The sequence below is a fragment of the Fulmarus glacialis genome, unplaced genomic scaffold, assembly GCF_000690835.1.
Source record: "Fulmarus glacialis isolate BGI_N327 unplaced genomic scaffold, ASM69083v1 scaffold3816, whole genome shotgun sequence".
Lineage (NCBI taxonomy): Eukaryota > Metazoa > Chordata > Aves > Procellariiformes > Procellariidae > Fulmarus > Fulmarus glacialis.
Window position 1 is genome coordinate 1 of NW_009219875.1, and position 22740 is coordinate 22740.

General features: G+C 41.1%; 1 protein-coding gene across 1 annotated transcript; it reads right to left on the minus strand.

Moving 5' to 3' along the window:
* Positions 1–1117: 1117 nt before the first annotated feature.
* Positions 1118–22195, minus strand: LOC104078760 (disco-interacting protein 2 homolog A-like; the record flags this gene model as incomplete). The annotated part of the gene is made up of 11 exons (XM_009580528.1): positions 1118–1254; positions 12606–12745; positions 13867–13981; positions 15428–15547; positions 16014–16107; positions 16424–16488; positions 19979–20081; positions 20548–20657; positions 20930–21053; positions 21827–21937; positions 22104–22195. Coding segments are annotated over 11 exons (1211 nt in total), but the record flags the coding sequence as incomplete, so codon positions are not given.
* Positions 22196–22740: the final 545 nt, after the last annotated feature.

Genomic DNA, 22740 nt, shown 5'->3' on the forward strand with positions numbered 1-22740 from the left:
ATCCCATCCCTCAAGCGTGTCGACTGCACAACTCAGTTTGGTGTCATCCACAAACTTGCTGAGGGTGCCCTCGATCCCACTGCCTATGTCATTGATGAAGATACTAAACAGTAGTGGTCCCAATATGGACCCCTGCGGGACACCACTTGTCACCCATCTCTATCTGGACATTGAGCCGTTGACCACTACCCTCTGGATGTGACCATGCAACCAATTCCTCATCCACCAGACAGTCCACCCATCAAATCCATGCCTCTCCAGTTTAGAGAGAAGGACATTGTGGGGGACCGTGTCAAAGGCCTTACAGAGGTCCAGATAGATGACATCTGTAACCCTTCCCATGTCCACTGATGTAGTCACTCCATCATAGAAGGCCACTAGGTTGGTCAGGCAGGACTTGCCCTGGGTGAAGCCACACTGGCTTTCTCGAACCACCTCCTTGTCCTCCATATGCCTTAGCATAGCTTGCAGGAGGATCTGTTCCATGATCTTCCCAGGCACAGAGGTGAGACTGACTGGCCTGTAGTTCCCCGGGTCTTCCTTTTTTCCCTTTTTAAAAATGGGGGTTATATTTCCCCTTTTCCAGTCAGTGGGACCTTCACCGGACTACCACGACTTCTCAAATATGATAGATAGTGGCTTAGCAACTTCATCCGCCAGTTCCCTCAGGACCTGTGGATAGATCTCATTGGGTCCCATGGACTTGTGCACCTTCAGGTTCCTTAGATGGTCTCCAACCTGATCTTCTCCTACAGCTCTTCATTCTCCCAGTCCCTGCCTTTGCCTTCTGTGGATTGGGCGGCGAGGCTCGAGCACTTGCCGGTGAAGACTGAGGCAAAAAAGTAATTGAGTACCTCAGACTTCTCCATATCCCAAGTAACCAGGTCTCCCATTTAATTCTGGAGAGGGCCCACATTTTCCCTAGTTACAAGAGACATTGCCCTAGTTATAAGAGACAGAATTTCGAGTTCTGATAGAGAATGAAGCAAAGTGTATTTGGCCATGGCTTTTTCTAATAAAATAAAAAAGGAAGTTTAAGGAACAAGTAAGTTTATTTGCAGGAAGAAATACTAGAAATGTAACGATGAAACTTTATATTACAAAGAGAAATACCAACCTCGAACACACTCTTGGTGATTCCGAGGAGCCCGAAATATGCCATCCCAGTTGCACCTGAATTCACGCATATTTCCCCAACCTCATCGGCTTTACACAGATAAGGAGTCCCATCCACCTTCACAACACAGACATTTGCTAAAGGGAGAGGAAGAACACAGAATCACAGCACTGGCATGCTTCAGTAGCTGACACAGAACTTGCTTTGCCACTGACAGGCAGATAAAGATTTTAATATCAATTACCTATCAGCTACAGCAAAAACATAGCATGCAAGAGAGCTCTATCTATCTTTTTGACAGCCTGTGTAATATGTTCTCCAAGATTAAAGATGCAAGATTGCAAATGCAATTTTTTTTTTTTCTTACAGTGCTTCACAGCCTACACATCAGCTGCAACTGCATCCAAAGCTGTAGCAATTGCTTTTCAACATGAAGGTATATAGTTTGATCAAATACAAGCATAAATGAGAATAAAGATGAAAAATAAGAAGATACCAATTACAGACATACCATTCCTTTTATTTATTGCACACTTTGGTATTCATAGTATCATCCCTTAAGTTATGTGAGAAACACATTAGAAATGGAGAGAAAACTAGGGTATTTTATTCTCTCACTGTCAGGTCAATGATTTTTCTGTGTTATGTCCCATTTTCTTTTAAAGCAGGCCAGTCTGCCAACTACTATTTGGAGACCACAGACAACTCATCTCACAGAGTTGTTCCTTACTGAACTTACTCCTGTGACTACATATTATCTCTTCCCTATCCTCAGTTTGATGACCTTCAACTCATTAAAAGGATTGCATTTCATAAAGGTCCTACTGCTATTAAACTTACCAGTTTTCTTCTGAAATCTCAGAAGTCTTCCTACACTGAAATTTTCTTATTTTTAATCAAGAATATACACACTTGTAAACCAAGTATTACACTGAGCTTTGCTCTGGCCACTGGTTGTATTTTACTTCTGAAGCCACTGTTTTCTCAGAGGTTTCTCTGGCTAAATAGAGCCCTTGCTTAAGCAGTCTGGATTTGTCCTTTCCTAGTCCGAAAGGGAAACAAAAAAGGATATGGAGGGAGAAGGCACGATGGAGCAAGGAAGTTTAGCTTAGCACTTCAGACTCAAGATTAACAAAGAAATCAAAATGGCTACCTGGGTCAATACAAAATAAACAGAGTCTTTGAAAAATAACATAGACTATGCCATAAATTAATGTTCTGCCCTTTTCCATTGTGTCTGCTTCCAACTCAAGACTATCAGAGTACTCTGTGGTCATGCATACTATATTAAAGAAAACAAAAAACCCAGAGGTATCAGAAATTTGTTTAGTTGGTTTATTTCTATCAGGATCTTTTGAATGTTTTGGCCATGGAACATATGTCAGATGGGAAGCCCAGATAAGGCTTACAAGAGCCATTATGAAGGACTGTATTACTGTTTTCTAATTTAGCCAATCTTAAGTGATATACAGATAGCCCTTACTTTTAGCACTGTTCAACTAACATCAAGAGAAATCATAAATGGAAAGTGGCACATTTCCTTTAATACTAATATAGGATAAAGCCAGCTCTGCTGCAAGCATGGACCAAGAACTCTGCTGGTAGAACTGGTTCATAGGTGCATTTTCTAATCTTAGAGAAGTCTTCAGTTCTCAACAACTTAAGTCTGAACAGGACAGACAGTAATTCACCCTACCAATAGATCAACCTCTAAATTATCTTGGTTTCATAAAAACTATCTATCAGAACAACTAGCATTTATTAATAAAATGTTTGGATCCATGCAATAATAACCTTTGGCGACCAAATAAGGAGACGCCACTCAAATTCTGGTACAGGTCCAAGTCCAAATTAGAACAACAGTTTCAGTTGCTGAAAATTATACGTATGAACTAGAAGGTTGGAATTAAATTGTACAGTATGAACTATCAGTTAGTCATGGAAAAAACACATTTTGCGATTTAGGAGGAGAAGCTGGAAAAAAGGCCATTTAAAACTTAATGGTAAATTGAAACAGAATAAATAGTTTATTACCACAGGAAAAAACTCGAGTTAATCTCAGAACTCTGTATGTAACACTTAAGCAATGATGCAGAGAGAAGTACTGATAACTGGAGAAAGCGCAACAATTTGTAGGCGTACACAAATGCTACAGTCCTCAACCCATGCAAAAACATGGAAAAAACAACAGATTAGCCTACAGTCCCCAAATGATGCTCCATCCATGAAGTCCAAGGACAATCCTATCACCCTGATCAAGTAGAAAAAAATACTTACCAGTAACCAATGTATGACACAGGTAGTCTACACGTACATTCTAACAGCAGGCATAGTTCTGCCCTGCCATGTGATACTGCAAGGTTTTCCTTTTGCAGTATCTGTAGAGCCTGTACTCTTGCTTCTCCTTCTTTTCCTGCTTCATGTGTGACATACAAGAGAGTGCATCTACCACCATTTCAGTCTCTCTCAACAGCATTGCATCTGAAAAAGAATTAGAGAGAAAGGAAAAGCAGATGGGACAGGAATGTACATGTGGACTACACATCACGAAGAATACTGATTACTAGTAAGAAAGCTTGCTTTCTTCAAATGAGTCCACACGTACATTCTTATAGATGGTGACTCTCAGCAGCTAGCCCTGCCATGAGATTTCTGGCAGCGGATGAGAATCCTACTGTGCAAACAAATGACCGCACTGATGCCCTACCAAAGACTGGATTCAGCTTTAGATGTTTCAAGATCAGCACAGCATGAATGCAAGAAGAATGTCAGAGGCCTGCAAAGCAGAAGGCTACTACCAAAGGTGCCTGATGAGTGCTACAAAGTGCTCTCTTCTTCCACTTCCACAGTTTCGTAGTGGATCTGTATGCAACTGATTACCGTTTGGATTGTTACTGTGTGCCAACAGTGGAACTCCAGGATCTTCTTGTAGCAAGCAAGTCTTCCTAAAAGGCCTGGGTCCTTGAGAATAAAAACAAGAGGGCCCTTCTTGCACTACAGTCTTTAGTTATAACTTCTGTTCTAGAAGCATGAAGACTTAGGAAAAATACTAAAAGGCTAGGATAAAATGTCTCTACCACCATTGTGGAAGGTATTTGCAGGGTTTCCAGAGAAACCTGATCTTTGAAGAAAACAGCATATGGGGATGTCCAATACAAGGACCTGAATCTTTCCCTGCTCTTTTGGGAAGGGCAATAGGCATAAAGCAAGCCAACTTCCTAGGTAAGGATGAATAAGAATCTAGACTCTAAAGGTGGTCACGCAAGCATCCAAAGTACAACATTTAAATTGGAAAAAAAAAGTCTCAGCACAAGTGTACACATTGCCACAGGTCTCCAAGAGAAGAAGTTCTGCAGTGGCAGGCTGTCGTGCCATCATGTGATAGACTGAAGCCACGTGGAACACACAGAACTGGTAACTATGATAAATTCTAAGGACTGAGTGGGAATGAGGTACTGCTATCTTACATTCACAATCTAAGGAAAAAGACTGAAAGCTTCACAAAGTTGTTCTGTAACAACTCCTTTCACAAATCAGGCACTGAGATAAAGGAACCAGATTCCTCTGCAGTGAAGATGCATCGTGATAACTACCAGAACCTGGGCAAACGTTGGCTGAGACAGGGACAGAGGAAACAATAACATTCAAGACATCCATAGACTGGAGACAAAGTAAGCATCCTGCCATTTGAGAAATCTGAACCATTCTCCTTGAACTTCTGGGAAAGATACTGAATACAGTCACAATCCAGAACTTGAAACTGTATATGCGTAAGTTCATCTTGCAAAAGCCTAAGATCTGGCACCAACCCAAAGTTTTCTGCTTGAGTATAAGAAAGTAGCTGCTGCAGCACTCTTTCTATGAACCAGGCTTTGTATGATTAGGATACAGATCTTCTGGATTAGAGACAGTTACTCTCCTATCAAAGAAAGAATGCGAGAAGAATCCTTGTAAAAGAATGGAAACATTTAGTCGGGAAGTAGCAGGGAGGCAAACTTAACTGAGTATCCCAAGCATCCATATCCAGGTCCAAGCATAAGGTATAATAAGCTTCCAAGATGATACGGCAATCGCATCCCAGTTGATGTGAAATTTGGAGGCACAAAACAGGCAGAAGAAGAGAGGTCTGGTACTCTCCCTACCATCTTTACCAATCCAATTTGAAAAAATGAACCGAAGATTGTTATGAACCAAATATTGCTTCTTGGCAATGTCAGTCCCAGACAGAAACCATGCAAAATAGTCCAAGGTGGTCAATGGGTGAGGCAAAACATCATCCCTCCAGGAGCTACAGAGAAGATTCCAGGGGAATGCATACTAGGTTCTCTCTTAAGAATTCCCATGCTATCTTTGATGGGAAGATTTCTTCGTGGATGCTTGCACTTCTCTGGTGGCTCTTGTGATTGCCATTCATGGTAGATAATGAAAGTGAACAGCCAAGGCAACTGAAGAGAATGTGGCATCAAGAGTGGCCTATGGGTTAAACAGCAGTGACATAAGACATGATCCTGGTGCCGAGGGGTCTATTGAATAAGGTCCCCTAAGCAGTGGGGCTCAGTATCTCAAGAGCAAATAGCAAGATCTGAAGAAAAGGAGTGCGAAAGTGGACACTTTATCCATGACCTTTTAACCAGCTGGTTCCTGAATAAAATACGACAGGAATCTTCAAGGGTAATGAGATCAAAACCATTTTTGGCTTGACTGAACAAGCCTCAGCATGACTACTAGTTCTTGGCTAGGAGACTACTTTCACAGCACATTTGATCAAATGAAATTCAGGAACGTGAGCTCCTATATCATAAGATGTTTGAAAGACTAGGGCACGTAGTCACTTCCAAGACCTTAAATGTATTCAGTGGGGATCAGAAGATGGAACAAAGCCTTCAGGGATGGCATCTGACTCAAATTAGGCCTTTGGTGAAAGCACAGCAATCTAAGGAAAGGAAAAAAATTACAAAAGCAAAACCAGATAAAGAGCAAGACTCATCAGTCAGCAGAGTAATTCAAGAGGGCAACTAACAGGAAAGGAAATGGTGGTATGTTCTCTCCTGTATGCCAAACACCAAGCGAGAATGGACAGAGCACATCCTCCATGAACACTACATAGGAAAATAAATAAATCTTACAAGGTAAGGCACAAGTATATCCACTGTTAGAATGTACATGCAGACTCACTTGAAAATAAGTCATTTATTTCCTTAAGTCATTAATTTCTTTTCATTTGGCACATATCTATAAATAACTGCTAGCCTTTTTACTTTTTTCCTACTCTGGAAGCTTTTTACAATTTTTTTTTTTTTTTTTTTTAAGAGACAGTCACAGGGGACAAAGTCATTGGATTATCCTTTAGAAAGAACTCTATCATGTACGTTCTGACTTAAGGAACATAGAGAGAAATTTCTGCTAAAATACACCTTCAGATCTGGAATTTTTATCATTTGGTCAAATTGAAGATAATCTGCCCCAGATACTGATAGCCCAATGCTGATCAGAGTTTTAAAAGAATTAATTCATTAAGTTGCCCAACTTCTGCTTAACCTACAAGTAGTTATGCCACTTCCTACTGTATTTTAAAATAGCAATAGCCATCAGTTACAAGTCATATCACTTCGAGGCACTAAATGGCTACCCACTTAACTGTTCTCCCCTCACACAATCAGACAAGTCACTTGACATTTCTTACGAATGTAGAAAATCATGGTAGAGTTGTCAATTGTCTGTCAATGGCATCCTAAACCAGAAAGGTCCATTAGATTTGCCAGACAATGCTCCAAGGCATTTGACAAAGGAGAAGGAGTTTTGTCAAAGATTCCTCTCGCTACCCAATTAAGCATTTCACAAAGACAGGGACATGTTTTTCATTAATGACTTACATAGAAGAGGAAGGTGAAATTACTTACCCACAAACATAAAGGTAATTCTTCCAACATCATAAGGCAGACTTGAACCTGCCATTGAGCAAATGCACTATGGAAGATTAACCAAGTGGACTTACAGCTGTAATGGTTGAATATGAAGAGTAGCTTAAGGTGCAACACAACTGTAGGCTGCTTTGTACCCTAGTGTAGTCAAGCACATTCTGCCCAGAGGGCAATCCTACAGCAAAGCCAGGAGGATCTCCATGTGATAAACTGATCCAAAGAAAGATTTTGATCAATGCTGCGTCAAATACAACTTTTTTGAACTCTCAAAAACTGGACCAATATCCAGATCAACCTCGGTCGGTTCAACAAAGGATCCATGACTACCTGAAAGGCATGCAAACTTGTTCCCTCCATGCTCCTGTGACTAACCCACAATCTAAGTAGAAGATTGGGAGAACAGCTAAATTTCAGTGGGGTTTCAAGGGGACATCAGTCTTAACAGCCAAACCAGATAGCAGTAGTAGTCCATGCCATCTGTATTCTACTTCAAGTGGAAAAATAACCATTCTATCGAGACACAGAAGCCAGTCGCAGCTGACCATCTTCTGGGTCTTTGCAAACAAGTTTAACAACCTAAATTTGAACATTCAGATGAAGCAATTCAGAAGCCATTAAGTCAGATTAGGTCAACATACTCTTTTTTTTCCTGCACTCATGTTTTCACATTGAGGCCATAATACATAGGCATTATCCTCGATGGCTGTATTCACATTGGCCTACCTTTACAACCTTACTTCCTAGAGTGTTAAGTTGAAGCTGAAGTCATTTTGCTGCAAATTAACTGGCCCACCTATCTTGACTCAGATCCGTGATGCTATAGTATGCTCATAAGGATCATAAGCAGAAAAGAGAGATGGTGCTATAATGGTAACTGCCAGAGTACAGAGGACACAAGGATTTTTCACGGACCCACCCAGATACCACCTGCCTGAGGATGCCTGGCACACTGAACTCTAACAGGATCTGCAGAATGCATACAGTTCTATGAACATATCTAGGAACGTATTAAAACCCTCCTGCTGCCCACAAAGCCCTCGCTCCCGGAAGAACATTTTGAATATCTTGCGTTGCCTATCTACCTAAAAGTCAGAACAGAGATGTTCAATTTTCTGCAGTTAAAATAAGCAGGTCGGACATGAATCCCCAAGGGAAGGGCTCCTTTCCCTTTATTTTGCTATGAAGTGCAGAGCTTCTGTTCAGCTCTTTTATTGGTAACAGGAGGAAGCTCTGAATGTGAATTTAAGTTCAGTAAGTATAACTGAACCACCAACCTTATTGGTTGCAAAGTGCTTCTGGGAGTAATGAGGAAAATGAAACAAGATCAGTGCCACTTGCTACACGATGGTGTCTGCCTGCTCTTAGTCATAATAAGGGCCTTGATGTACTGAGAAGAGGTGGTTGCTGAAATAGCACAAGATGGCTCTTCCCTTCATCTTCACCTTGAGTAAATGCTCTACAGAGAGGAGGGCTTTGGAACCACAGTTCAGCAGGGCATGAGGTTCATAATGGGACCAAGAATAGCAAAGCCACAGGTGCTAAGGGCATGACCAGAACGAATCAGGTCCTTTGATCACTACATAGTAAACCTGAAGGGGTAAGGAGAATTTAAAAAAACCTGTATCTCGTCCTCTCCAAGCACACCCAGACCAGGTCAGGACAGGGTCTGAAGCTAGTGGTACCCTCAGACAGATATGCCAGGGAATGTTACACTATCAACCTAGACGTTGCAATCTTCACTTCTGGAGTAGAGGGCACTAAGTGGTCTGTCAGGACACATATCCCAGTCATTGTCTACAGTCTTAGGTCTGGTTTGGCACCCTAATTTTATTTATCTTCTTCAGAGTGCTCTCCTCTCCAAATAATGCACGACTCAGCAGACTACCCTCAAAAGAGAACAACAGTGAAGAGACAAAGTCTCCTTGCTACAATCCACTTAGTGGGCTGGAGAACAATGCCCAATATCTACCTACTTTAGGAAGCACAGTGTTGCAAACAGATGTCATTAAGAAACAGGTTAATCCAGGACTGACCAGTTTGCTGGGATATCCAGAGTCTGGGACTCTCAGTATGGTTGAGGTTGGAAGGGACCTGTGGTCATCTGGTCCAACCCCTCAGCTCAAGCAGGGCCACCTAGAGCCAGTTGCCCAGGACCGTGTCCAGACAGCTTTTCAATATCTCCAAGGATGGGGACTCCACAACCTCTCTGGGCAACCCATTCCAGTGCTCAGTCACCCTCACAGCGGAAAAAGTTTTTCCTTCTGTTCGGAGGGAAGCTTATGTGTTTCAGTTTGTGTCCATTGGCTCTTGTTCTGTTGTGGGACACCACTGAAAAGAGCCTGACTCAGTCTTCTCTATAACCTCCCTTCTGATATTTGTACACATTGATGAGATCCCCCCTGAGCCTTCTCTTTTGCAGGCTAAACAGTCCCAGGTCTCTCAGCTTCTCCTCATATGCTGAGATGCTCCAGTCCCTTAGTCATCTTAGTGACCCTTTGCTGGACTCACTTCAGTAGCTCCATCTCTCTCTTCTATTGGGGAGCCCAGCAATGGACACAGTACTGCAGGTTGTGGCCTAACCAGTGCTGAGCAGAGGGGAAGGATCACCTCCCTTGACCTGCTGACAACGCTCCTCCCAGTGCACCATTAGCCTTCTTTGCTGCAAGGGCGCATTCTGGTTCATGTTCAACTTGGTGGCCACCATGAACCCCAGGGCCCTTTCTGCAAAGCTGCTCTCCAGACAGTTGGCTCCCAACATGTCCTGGTACATGGGGTTATTCCTCCCCAAGGGGCAGGACTTTGCATTTCTCCTTGTTGAACTTCATGAGGTCCCTGTCAGACCATTCCCTCAGCCTATCGAGGTCCCTCTGGATGGCAGCACAACTCGCTTTGTGTCATCTGCAAACTTGCTGAAGATACACTCTGCCCCATGATGCAGATCATTAACGAAGGTGCTGAACAGAACTGGAGCCAGTATTGAGCCCTGGGCTACACAGCTAGTTACTGGTCTTCAAGTAGACTTTGTGCCACCAATCACCACCCTCTGGGCCTGGTCATTCAGCCAGTTTTCAATCCACCTCCCTGTCTGCTCATCCAGCCCATACTTCATCAGCTTCTCTGAGGATCTAACAGGAGACAGTGTCCAAAACTGACCAAAGTCAGGGTAGACAATATCCACTGCTCTCCTCTCACCTACCAAGCCAGTCACTTCATCGTAGAAGGCGACCAGGTTGGTCAAGCATGACTTCTACTTGGTGAATCCACGCTGACTACTCCTGATGACTTTCTGGTTGTCCATGATTCTGAGAAAATCATTTCCAGAATTAGTTGTTCCAGTCACCTTCACAATGTTTCAGATGAAGCTGACCAGCCCTAGTTCCCTACTCTCCCTAAGGAGACTTCCCTTCTTGAAGACAGGAGTGACATTTGCTTTCCTCGAGTCCTCAGGCACTTCTCCCATGGTCATTGAAAGATTGTTGAGAGTGGCCTCACAATGACATCAAACAGCTCCCTCAGCACTCATGGGTGAATCCCATCAGGGCCCATGGACTTGTGCATGCGCAGTTTGCTTAAGAATTCCTTAACTTCATCTCTTCTATGAAAGGTATATCTTCCTTGCTCCAGAATTTCCCCCAGGTCTCCAGGTCCTGGGATTTCTGAAAGCCAGTCTGGATAGTAAAAACTGAGCTGAAGAAGGCATTCAGTATCTCTGCCTTTTCCATGTCCTGTGTCATTGAGTCCTCCGCCTCATTCAGGAGCAGGCCCACATTTTCCCTAGTCTTCCTTTTGTCACCTATGTATGTATAGAAGCCCTTCTTGTTGCCTTTAACATCCCTCTCCTGATTCAATTCCATCTGGGCTTTGGTTTTGCTTACCCCATCTCTATATGCTCAGACAATGTCTCTGTATTCCCTTCAGGTTACTTGCCCCTGCTTTCACCTTCTGTTTAATTCCTTATTACGTACGATTTCTGCCACAAGCTCCTTCTTCATCCATGCAGGACTCCTGGCGTTTTTTCCTGACTTCCAGCTCTTTGGGACAGACTGCTCTTGATCTTGACGGAGGTGATCCTTGAATATTAACCAGCTTTCTTGGGCCCCTCTCCCTTCCAGGGCCTTATCCCATGGGACTCTAACAAGCAGATCCCTGAAGAGGCTGAAGTCTGCTCTCCTGAAGTGCAGCGTTGTGATCTTGCTTTTGCCCTGCTCCGTCCTCTCAGGATCTTGAACTCTACTATCTCATAGTCACTTTGACCTTCACATCCCCAGTGAGTGCCTCCTCATTTGTGAGTATGAGGTCCAGCAAAGACCCTCTCCTCATTGGCTCCTCTATCACTTGGGTCAGGAATTTGTCATTGATGCTCTCCAGGAACCTCCTGCATTGCTTATGCCCTGTCATGTTCCTCCAGCACACATCGTGGTGGCTGAAGTCCCCCATGGTCACCGGGGCCTACAAATGTGAGGCTTCTAGCTGTCTGCAGAAGGCCTCATGCACTTGTTCTTCCTGGTCAGGCAGTCTACAGCAGACACCCACTACAATGCCACCCATGCTGGTCTGCTCTTTAATCCTTACCTATAAGTTCTCAGTTGGCTCCTCATCCATCCACAGGTGAGCTCCATGCATTCCAACTGTTCCCTCACATTAAAAAACCTGTTCTCTCCTGTCCTTCCTAAAGAGACTGTTTCCCACCATGTCTCTGTGATCCCAGGTATTTGAATATGAAAAGAAGAGGGCAACAAAGATGGTGACAGGGCTGGAAGGCATGTCCCATGAGGAGCGGCTAAGGACTCTGGGTTTGTCTAGCTTGGAGAAAAGGAGGCTGAGGGGCAACCTCATTGCTCTCTACAGCTTCCTGAGGAGGGGATGTAGAGGGAGGTCCTGATCTCTCTTCTCTCTGGGATCCAGGGACAGGATGTATGGCAACGGTTCAAAGCTGTGCCAGGGGAGGTTTAGACTGGACTTCAGGAAGCGTTTCTTTACCGAGAGGGTGGTCAAACCCTGGAACAGGCTTCCTAGAGAGGTGGTCGATGCCCCAAGCCTGTCAGTGTTTGAGAGGCATTTGGACAATGCCCTTAATAACATGCTTTAACTTGAAAGAGTCAGGCAGTTGGAGCAGATGATCGTTGTAGGTCCCTTCCAACTGAAATATTCTATTCTATTTTGTTCTAACATGTGGACTATCACTCCTGGATGAAAGATAGTATTTCTCACTACGCTTTACGTTTTGTTTTGTTCTGCTATATTTGTTATTACACAGCTGTATGTCAGTCAGCACGAATGCTAACAAGTGAACAATAACACAACTCTGCAGATGAGCCAGAAGTATCTGCCCATACCAAAACTTACAGTCATTCAAATTTATCGTCGATTAACCTCTACTGAAAACATTGAATAATCTAGTTGAGACAGTACTTAATCGTCATGTGTTTAGGTAACCCGTCAAAATGTAAACCATACTACCCTGAAGGTATTCATCATTTGACATTTTTATTTATTTCATTCACAAATATAATAGTAAAGATAACTTATGTGGAGTATGCTTAAACCTACATGAAATGCTTTCCTACCTCCAGGCATAATCTGACCAACATCCTGTACTGTTAACACCGACAACTTCTCTTCTGTATCGACTCTTATCACGCTGAAACTCAGACAATTCATAGATAACACTGCTTTTCCTGGAGGAGGCCCACCCAATTCTGGAGGTCTGAAAAACAGAAAGTCAAATCATGTATGAATCAACAGACCAATGGCAATGTGATCATCAAAAACATTGTGCAAGTCTCTCAGGTTTGTTAAGGTTAAGAGAAATAATGGTTCCTCATTTTAAACAAACAAGAGTTCAAGACCGGTAATGTATTTTAACTAGATGAAAAAAGAGCTAGAACAAAACATCACACAGCTTCCTCTCACTCTAAAATGTTACAGATAGGATTTAGTACTACTATGGGCAAAGAAGTGTCAAAAATCAGCATTGAAAGGCTAAATTTTCTAAACACCAGGAAAAATTAGGAAGTGTTTGGAGGGCTTGACACTTCTTACTCTGAGCAGAACTGATTGAGGACCAACAACTCCATTTTGTGTAACTGTTCAACTTTCAAGATGGAACAGAACAAAAGATTCCAGGTGCTGTTGTAAAAATCCAGTTCTTCAAGTACATTTTTTTTAAGTTTTTTTAAGGGAAATGTAAGTTCTCCCACCAGACAAAGTACTCTCCAAAATCTCAAATTTTTTTGTTTCAAGTTTTCTTGAAATTGATTTTCTGAAAAAGCACATTCTGATCAAAACCACTGTCAAAAAATTCTGGCATATTCCATCCATACTTCTATTCATAATCAAAGAATTTCCTTTTTTCAGAGCATCCCCTGCTGCGTCCAGAAATTCAATGGTATTTTTCAGGCCAGTTACAAATATTTTTTTCTTTCTTTACCCCCCTGTTTACAACACATCGTAGTAAGCAATTACTTGAATATTCAGCATCTTCTCCCTCCCAAATAAGTGACAGTCTTGATTTTTGGGGCATTTTGTAAAGGTCCTCCAGGAACATCAGTGAGGATGAGACCTGTCTTTCCCAAGCAGTGAAAAAACCCCAAAACAACCAACCTTATGGTTGACTACTTTTAGAAAATATTAAACTTTTTAAAGAAACAAAAAAAAAAATCACCCATCCTTCAGTGAAGGAGATAGCTGCGAGTCTCAGACTTCCCTCTGCCTAGGTCTTTGGGCATCTTTATGTGGGTAATCGTCTTTTCTGATTACCATTTTAACACCAGCTACATTTCAATAGTCAAGAAATGCTTCAGTTCACTTCTCAGAAAAGAGAATTACCTGCGAATAGCAACAGTTAGTGCCTCTGAAGAACTAGCACAGGGACAGATTACTTCTGGTCTCAAACCTCTGGACTGAAATACATTCAGGAATGCATCACAGGAAGATATTGACCCTAAAAAGAACAATCACACAATCGGAAACATTTTGCCAAGGGCAGGAAAGCTTGAGATGCAGCATTTCAAAGTCTATGCTTACTCTCAGCTCAGCTATACATATATGGTTGCATCCGTGCACAAAACCAATATACTTTCAAACTGCCTAAAAGACACTCCAGCCTACTATTAGATGTTAGATCTGGAGAAAAAACTTTCAGTGGTTAGTAACTAATTCACTGAATGAAATTCACAGCTGCATACTCTCTTTCTCTGGCAGCACTCTGTAACACTTAACATCACAGAAAGTCCTTCAGTGATCAGAATATTTTGTCACTAAGGGTAACTGTATCTGTAGGCTTCCTATATAGCTCCTATATGACTGTTTCTTATAGAGGTCACAGAACCAAAGCACTTAAGAAATTAACATCAAATGCTTCTGACATATCTTCACTTCAGTTCAGAACTCTACCTGGCCTTTAGCACTCAGCTCAAAATGCAAGAGGATACCTCATCACCTACAGCTTTGTATTTTACAGTGGTGGAATTGCAGCTCATAGGGCAAACCAGCAAACTTCACTGATTATCCTACAACCTAGGTATAATTTCATGTCAATTCATGTAAGAGTACAGCACTGATGAAAATATAAAGTTAAAAAAAATGAATTTACACAGCTACATAGAGCTAAGAAGTGCAAACAGCAATGAAAAAGCAGTGGCATCTCTAGCATACAAATAGTATTTTACTATAGAACAAACTGCCTAACTTTCTAAGCATCAGCTCTGAAACAGTGCTTACAACAAATACAATCTTAGCAAGACCATTTCAAGCTTTCATCTTCTGCCATAACAACTTGCTGACCTCTCATCATGCAACTCCAAGAAATCTGAAATACTATTGATTTTCTGGTGTACAAGAACAGCAAAATTAAGCAACTAAGGTATATTCTTGCCTGTTGCAAAAAAACCCCCTCCCATTTACTGTTAACCACCACCATATGATTGACAGAAAAAGGCAAGAACCTACCGCATACTCTAGTTAATAGTTGTCATGGTTTTGAGTTAAGGCTGTGACTGCTCCCATTTTTATGTCCTTGCACATGATTGAGACAAGCCCTAGGGGCACGTACAGAATCAGACACACTGCAACTCAAAGATTTTACGTCTACATGCAATACATGAGCAACTACTTCAAAACTGGCATTATGATTTACTTGAAATTTTAAAAGCCTCTTTCAAATTACACTGCCAACTATTCTTTATATAAAGAATAGATCCTTCAGAACATTTTCTGTGAAAGTTTCGCTCCAGTGTCCTTGGCAAAGAAATAGTGCTGCTGTCTCCGTTTTGCTGAAGATGAACTATAGCCAGTGCTGAGCTCCTACAGTGCAGACCCAGAGTTCTGTGATTTACAGTGTGCTTTAGTTCACCTTGCACTGACACTCAGAAAATGCATCTATACTCACATGGATTAGCTCCATCTGCCACTATTAACATTCGTAAAGAGCTCAGACTGACATCTCTCTGATCCCTCTGAGCCAAAAGTGACCAGTGCATATCACGTGATTTTACTACTGCTACATGGGCTGAAAATAAAAAAAATAATTAAGATGTGTGTGCAAAACAAAATAAAGACCAATTATAAAATTATAGAAATATTTTTGTGCATTTAAATAAATTTATGAAACAAATTACAAACATAGAAAACAAATACAAATGCCAAATATTTAACTACTATGACACGTGTATACTCAATGTCTCCAAATGGACTTGATTCTAGAATTTAAATGTTTACTATAAATTCAAATACTAAGATGAGAAACATGGTTTCTTTAAAGGTCTATCAGAAGAAGCCATCAGCGTCACTCATCAATGAATCTATCAGTACATGTAATACTGAAATGCAGTACCCAATCACTAAAGCTGTGGCAGAGTCAGCTGGATAAAACAGCAGTGGCCTCAGCTAGAGCAGACATTTTATACAAACAAATGTATTTTTTGTTTTTAATCATCCAAAAAGAGATGGGTTAAGTAAAAATACTGTAAGGATACCTTTGTATGAGCAGACTTTCTGTATCCAGGAAAGTGGATTAACCTTCATTAATGCATAGGGAATACTGATGACATGCATCCTGTTCATAACACTCTGAGAAAAATATTAAAAAATAAACTTTCAAGTGGCTCAAAGAATACACAGCATGTACCAATACTTCAAAAAAAAAAAAATCATCACAGCTACAGCGTAACTCTTACATTTAACTGTTAGTGAAAACTATATGTATAGTCAGTAAAAACATTAGCTATGCCTGTGCAGTGTGTTGCTGAAAAAGTAACACTTCATCCTGAAAAATACAAATACTGAAATATAAATAGTTTGAGAGTTTGACCTCGTTCTGATACCAATACTCTACCCCTGAGAGAAGCAACTTGCTGCAGTTTCTTTCATTCATTCAAATACTCACTGTTAATACTCCATGCCAAAGGCCAGCATCTCTTTTGAAATCCAAGACATTTGTTAGTGTTTCAGCTGAAAGCAAAGGAAAAACTATCAGACTTAAGAAGCGTATTTATGAGAATATTTAAGAACTCAAAATATCTGTTAAAGCAACTATGAAACTTCCAACACCACCAGAAATCAAAGCTATGTTGCCATACCTTCTTGTCTATAACAAACAGGCTGCTTAAGCTGAAAGTGTCTTATTTTACTTAAAACAATCATCTTTAAATTATGATTATAGACTAGATTATTACAAGATATTTAAGATCCCGTTTTCATTATAATACCACTTCCATGTGTTTGTTACATTTGCCAATGAACTAAGCAGCCCGAAACTTTAGTTTTGATGCAAACTTTTTCAGCTGAACTGAAAAGGTTCAGCTATATTTGAAAAAATTAAAGTTAAAAATATTACCATGGCTGTACTAAATTCTCTTCAGTGTTTTCTCTGAGAAATCTGAACACCTTATGTGATTTAAAAAAATAGAATCAAAGATTTTAAATCAAAGATTTAACCTGATTTTAGAGGGATATCCTATATTGACCAGGTGAAATCTGCTTATCACTGACGTAGGATGGCTGCAGGCACAAGAAAGTGTTCTTCGGGGTACTTATTATTCTTTTTAAGTTTTCAGAATGTACACAGATATTTCCCAATAAATAAAATACTTCTGTGAGTCAGCCACATATCCATTCTCTGCGTGACTGAGAGCTCCAATTGCTCTGAGACAGGTGTGTAGTCCCAGACATGAGCCTGTATATAAGGAAATGCAAATCTTCCATACCCACAATTCTTTTCAACCTTCAGGAAAAGTGAACTGCATGGAACTGAATTTGCTGGAGAAATCAGCCACCAGTTTCACAGCATCTTACGATAGACTGTATGATCCTCATAGAGAAGCTGATGAAGTATGGGCTGGATGAGCAGACAGGGAGGTGGATTGAAAACTGGCTGAATGACCAGGCCCAGAGGGTGGTGATTGGTGGCACAAAGTCTACTTGAAGACCAGTAACTAGCTGTGTAGCCCAGGGCTCAATACTGGCTCCAGTTCTGTTCAGCACCTTCGTTAATGATCTGCATCATGGGGCAGAGTGTATCTTCAGCAAGTTTGCAGATGACACAAAGCGAGTTGTGCTGCCATCCAGAGGGACCTCGATAGGCTGAGGGAATGGTCTGACAGGGACCTCATGAAGTTCAACAAGGAGAAATGCAAAGTCCTGCCCCTTGGGGAGGAATAACCCCATGTACCAGGACATGTTGGGAGCCAACTGTCTGGAGAGCAGCTTTGCAGAAAGGGCCCTGGGGTTCATGGTGGCCACCAAGTTGAACATGAACCAGAATGCGCCCTTGCAGCAAAGAAGGGAGGAGCGTTGTCAGCAGGTCAAGGGAGGTGATCCTTCCCCTCTGCTCAGCACTGGTTAGGCCACAACCTGCAGTACTGTGTCCATTGCTGGGCTCCCCAATAGAAGAGAGAGATGGAGCTACTGAAGTGAGTCCAGCAAAGGGTCACTAAGACGACTAAGGGTCTGAAGCATCTGGAAAAACTTTATGCGGGGGTAACTGAGCACTGGCACAAGTTGCCCAGAGAGGTTGTGGAATTTCCATCCTTGGAGATACTGAAAAGCCATCTGGAAATGGTCCTGGGCAACTGGCTCTAGGTGGCCCTGCTTGAGCTGAGGGGTTGGACCAGATGACCTCCAGAGGTCCAATCTCAACCGTTCTGTGTGTCCCAAGATACATTAGCACACACTATCTCATTATGGGATAAAACCTAGTCAAACCATGAGATTCTTCAAGCAAACAGATTTCAAATCCAAATTTTTGGTTAATGGTAGCACAGATGAACTCTATGCACATGGTCAAAATCAGGTGCAGTTCTTGGCTATTCATTGAGAGAATGACTGAAAACAAATCCTTATGGAGATGTTCTTTTGTAGGACATGATTAGCTAATAGGAAGATCCCTTCCTTTCTGAAAATAGGAACTACTGTGGCCAAAATTGTGAAGCTGCAAGAAGCTATAAACAAAATGGAGATCTTTATACTGGATATGGTCTATACAGAACACAAACCTCGTGACAGCACCTCTACCATGTGGCAACAGAAATTTGAAAAATGCACATACAAGAGGACAAGAGAATTCAGTACCCTCTGTGAAGATCTGAAATGTTAATGGCTAGCAACACTACTCCATATTTGTCTAAAAATCAAGATGTGTAGACCCCTTCAATCCATAACTGGTTGCCATCATCCTTTCAGGATTCAGGAACCACTGTACAATCCTTTACCTACAAGCTGGGTGCACCCTCCCCTCTTCCAGCACAGTTCTTGGTAGCTGGCAGCTGTGATGGGAAGGTGTCCCAAAATGAAAATGGGAAAGCATCCTCTTTGATGATAAGTAAAAAGAGTACAGATATCTGACTGTGAAAACCTCTTTTACCCTATCATACTACTTATGTGGACTTAGGAGCACTACAGGCATAAACCAATTGCCCAAAGGAAGAAGGAAAAAAAAAAGTGCAAGGGAGGACAGTTAGCAACTGTTAACAATCTGCTCATGCCCTCAAATGCGCTATCTAGAATCACAGACCTAGTTCAAGTAATTGGACCAGATGACTTGCGCTAAGACTTTCAACTTTGTTATTTAGGCAGGCAGGGTCATCAAAGCTGCAAGAGCAGTAAAGCCAAGCAAGTCAGGGTGTTTTTAAATATGGTAGCTCTCAGATCTTCTTGATCAAGCCTCTCTTTCAGGGGTCAAGTGTCACACTCCTAGAAATCACAAAATAGAAGATTTATAAGGACTATGATGCGTATTACATCTCACTTAGTCATTACTGGGTTTCAAGTCAAGACTTCAAAGGGCCTTCTCCCTTTGGTCAATAACCGCAACTCTTTCTCCTGAGAGATAAGAAGCTGCATAACTGACACCAGCCTGTCTGCATGGCACACCACTCTGCACTGTTAGAGCAGCTACAGCTGGAACTGGCAGCATCCAAAGCTCTTCAAAGAGATCCAAGCTACCCAAATGGCCTCTAGGATCAGTCTAAGAAAGCTGTCTTAATTTCTGCTGGGAGGGCTCCTCTGACTCTCCACATGGACATCTCAAACTGGCCCCCTTATGACTTCATAAAGTGGCCAGTGCGTTCAAAAGGCATTAGGGAGGGCAAAACAGATTTGTAGCAAAGCTGTTTTCAAGAGGATGAAAAAAATCAGTATAGCTCTTACCACCAACTAAAAAATTTATGAAGATTGGAAAATCCAAATCCTTAAATAAAATTGATAAGGATCTTAGGTTAAAAAAAAATTAATACACATTGATTATGATTTCACAAGTGGCTTCTTACTTTCCTTCACATATCACACCGATTATGAATGAGGAAGTTTGTCTTTCCCTTTGCAGTTAAAGCTACTACTGCTTATCTAAAGTTCTTTTAAGACAGTAAACATGATTTTGCAACATAAATTGTCTGAATGTCCAAAGCTATGAGTATAATTTTAAAGTTGCACCTATCTAACTTACCTTCTGAATAACCACATGCCTGAGTCAATGCATGACAGTGTGCCAGCATGGAAGCATGAGATATAGTAACGCCCACTGTGCTGCCCTCTTTACTTGTTTTGTACTGAAAAGAGAAAGTTTACACAAGCATTAGATTAACACCAAAATTTTGAAAATTTACAGTAGTGCACTGAAAGGATATTTTATTATAAAAATGAAGTGAGCTTTTTAAAAAAAAAATCAAAAAGCTAGCATAAAAGATATATTTATGTTCAGAGAATATACTATTATGTTCACAGAATATACGAATATCATATGAAATCTGACTGTTTCTCTACCCCAATTAAACAAATTGTCCCAGGGATCCAAAAATGCCAGCTATCCCCAATCTTCAATTTATTTCAACACAACCACTCAAATGACAGTTTGCCTGGCAACCTTGAGGGAAACATTTTTGTTCCACAGTTAAAAATATTATAGTCATCTCTTTTATTGCATCAAGAGATGTAACTCATATATATGCATCATACGAAACTCTCATATACGCATCAATAGAGTAACTCTAAGTTAGGCATATTATACTGGATCACCTCAATATAAGCAATCTCAGCACTGGCATCCCGTACTTGCGGATGCCAGTCCTTAGTTGGTTTTGCCAGATGCTTCCCATCAATCACAAACCAAATGAGACGAGGCCACCCTTCAAAGAAAAAGAAAAGTTACTGTCATTACAGTTCCAAAAATCAGGTTTTTTTCCCAGTATTCAGGGATAGCAACAGGAGGCAAGCACAAGCTGCAGCATCACGCCCGTGACAAGAAGAAGCAGCACTAAGTACTGTCTTGACAATGAAGGCAGTTCTTTATATGTAAGCTAGAAGCATGCAAGCAAACTCAAAAATTGTTGTTTAATAGCAACAATGGATATACCTGCTCTTAATCCTATAAAGAAATTTAAGTAGCTTAAAAACATACCTTTGAATGTAACCACCTCGCCAGTCTGAGCTTTAGGAAGGCCTTTTTGACAGGCATCAGTGGTTAAAGCTAGTGTTACTCCACAGCTGCCCAAAAGAAATCCAATCTGCTGGCTGCCAGCATCCTACAGAGAAACCATGTTATAGTAAACTTATAAATAATGAAGCTTCTGTATCGTAACTTTTCCAAGTTTAGAAAATATTAAGCCAATTGATATCACAGGAAAAACCAAACTTCTAGCCCATCAGACCTTTTATGGAAGACAAAAGAATGAAGTATACGTTCAAAGGGCTTAGTTTTGCTTAGTGCCAGCTAAGTCAGATTTGGCAGTAGATCTGGCAAGTAATGGTAGCAAAGTACTGTCAAAAGCAATGGTTGTGCATCCCTCTCCAACCCAACAGGGTTGTTTATAAGTTCTGGTAAAACAGATGGTTTGATGCTGTTTCTGAGTCCTGAGACACTGAAGAGCAGAGCCTGTAGCTTTTCAGGTCTTCCCTAATAATCTCAATGTGTGTGGGATTATACTGATATTTCCAGTAACTATAGTGTCTCTACCCACCTGTGCTCTCATTACTCAGCATGAGAGCTAAAAAGACAGCATTTCCGTGTTATATTTTGAGAAATACTTTCACACATCTTTTAAAAAATAATTAATTAAAATAATTTCTACAGTTACGTATCCTAAAATAGTTAACTTATTAGCTTCATACTATTTCCCCCCTTCCCTAACTAAATATTAAACACTTTCCAAGCATGTAATGTGCACTGAGTAGTTCAGCTGATGCACCATACTGCTTTCAAAAGTGCAGGCTCTGAGGAGTCCCATATACGGACTATAGGATTTAGATACCCACCCACTTTATTTATTTACGGAACCATAAAAATGTATTTGCCTACCTTTCTTGTTAGTGGAACTTCTATTGGGACAGGAATAAGTTCTGCCAGGAGACATCCATAAAATGCCACCATAAACATAACTGGATCACTATTAGGAAATACGAGAGCTACCTATAAAAATACATTAAAATAACAAAAAATGTTTTTTGTCATCGTTTGCGGGGGGAGGGCTGCTTTCTATACTATTACAAGTCACAGTATTACAAGGCTTTCTTTAGCTAAAGCTATTCCTCACTGTCTGTTTTGTCCATAGAGACCATTTCAAACAGAAGCCTACCCGGTCTCCAGGCTTCAGCAGTGATTCATTCTTAGTGGTTAGCTTGTTTAGCAGGGTATACGCTAACTTCAAGCTTCGACTCCATAACTTGCCTAAAGAAAAAAAAGACAATACTGAAATTAAAAAAATAGAGACTAAAATTGTAACATTTAATCAGCAAATCTCAGTGCCTTGTATATGCACTAGGCAAGTTGGTTGTATTAGAACAGGGTCAACTGACACATGAGCAAGTAATTGGGGAAAAGCAAACATTGCTGTTGTGAAAGCAATCCCACCTCACAAACCTACTGAGTTCTTCCAATATTTCAGTGCATGTGCGCACACACAGAGTTAGGTTGTATCAACGAGACTACATTTCCAAAAGGCACTTCACAAGACTCCTTCCTAAGGGCTTTTAGAGAAAGCAAACTGCTTGGGATAAAAAGAAACAACCTAACCTGGACAAAAAATGAACTGAAATTTAAGAAACAAAATGTAGGAATAAATGCCACAATATCTGGCTCCGTGAAATGCCAGTTCAGTGCTCAGTAGTGATCTACACAGCTCTCAATAATTCAGAACAAAAAATTATTCCAAGCTATTAAATACAACAATCTAACTACTTATTTACCATCATTTACCAGCAGTCCTGGTTAAC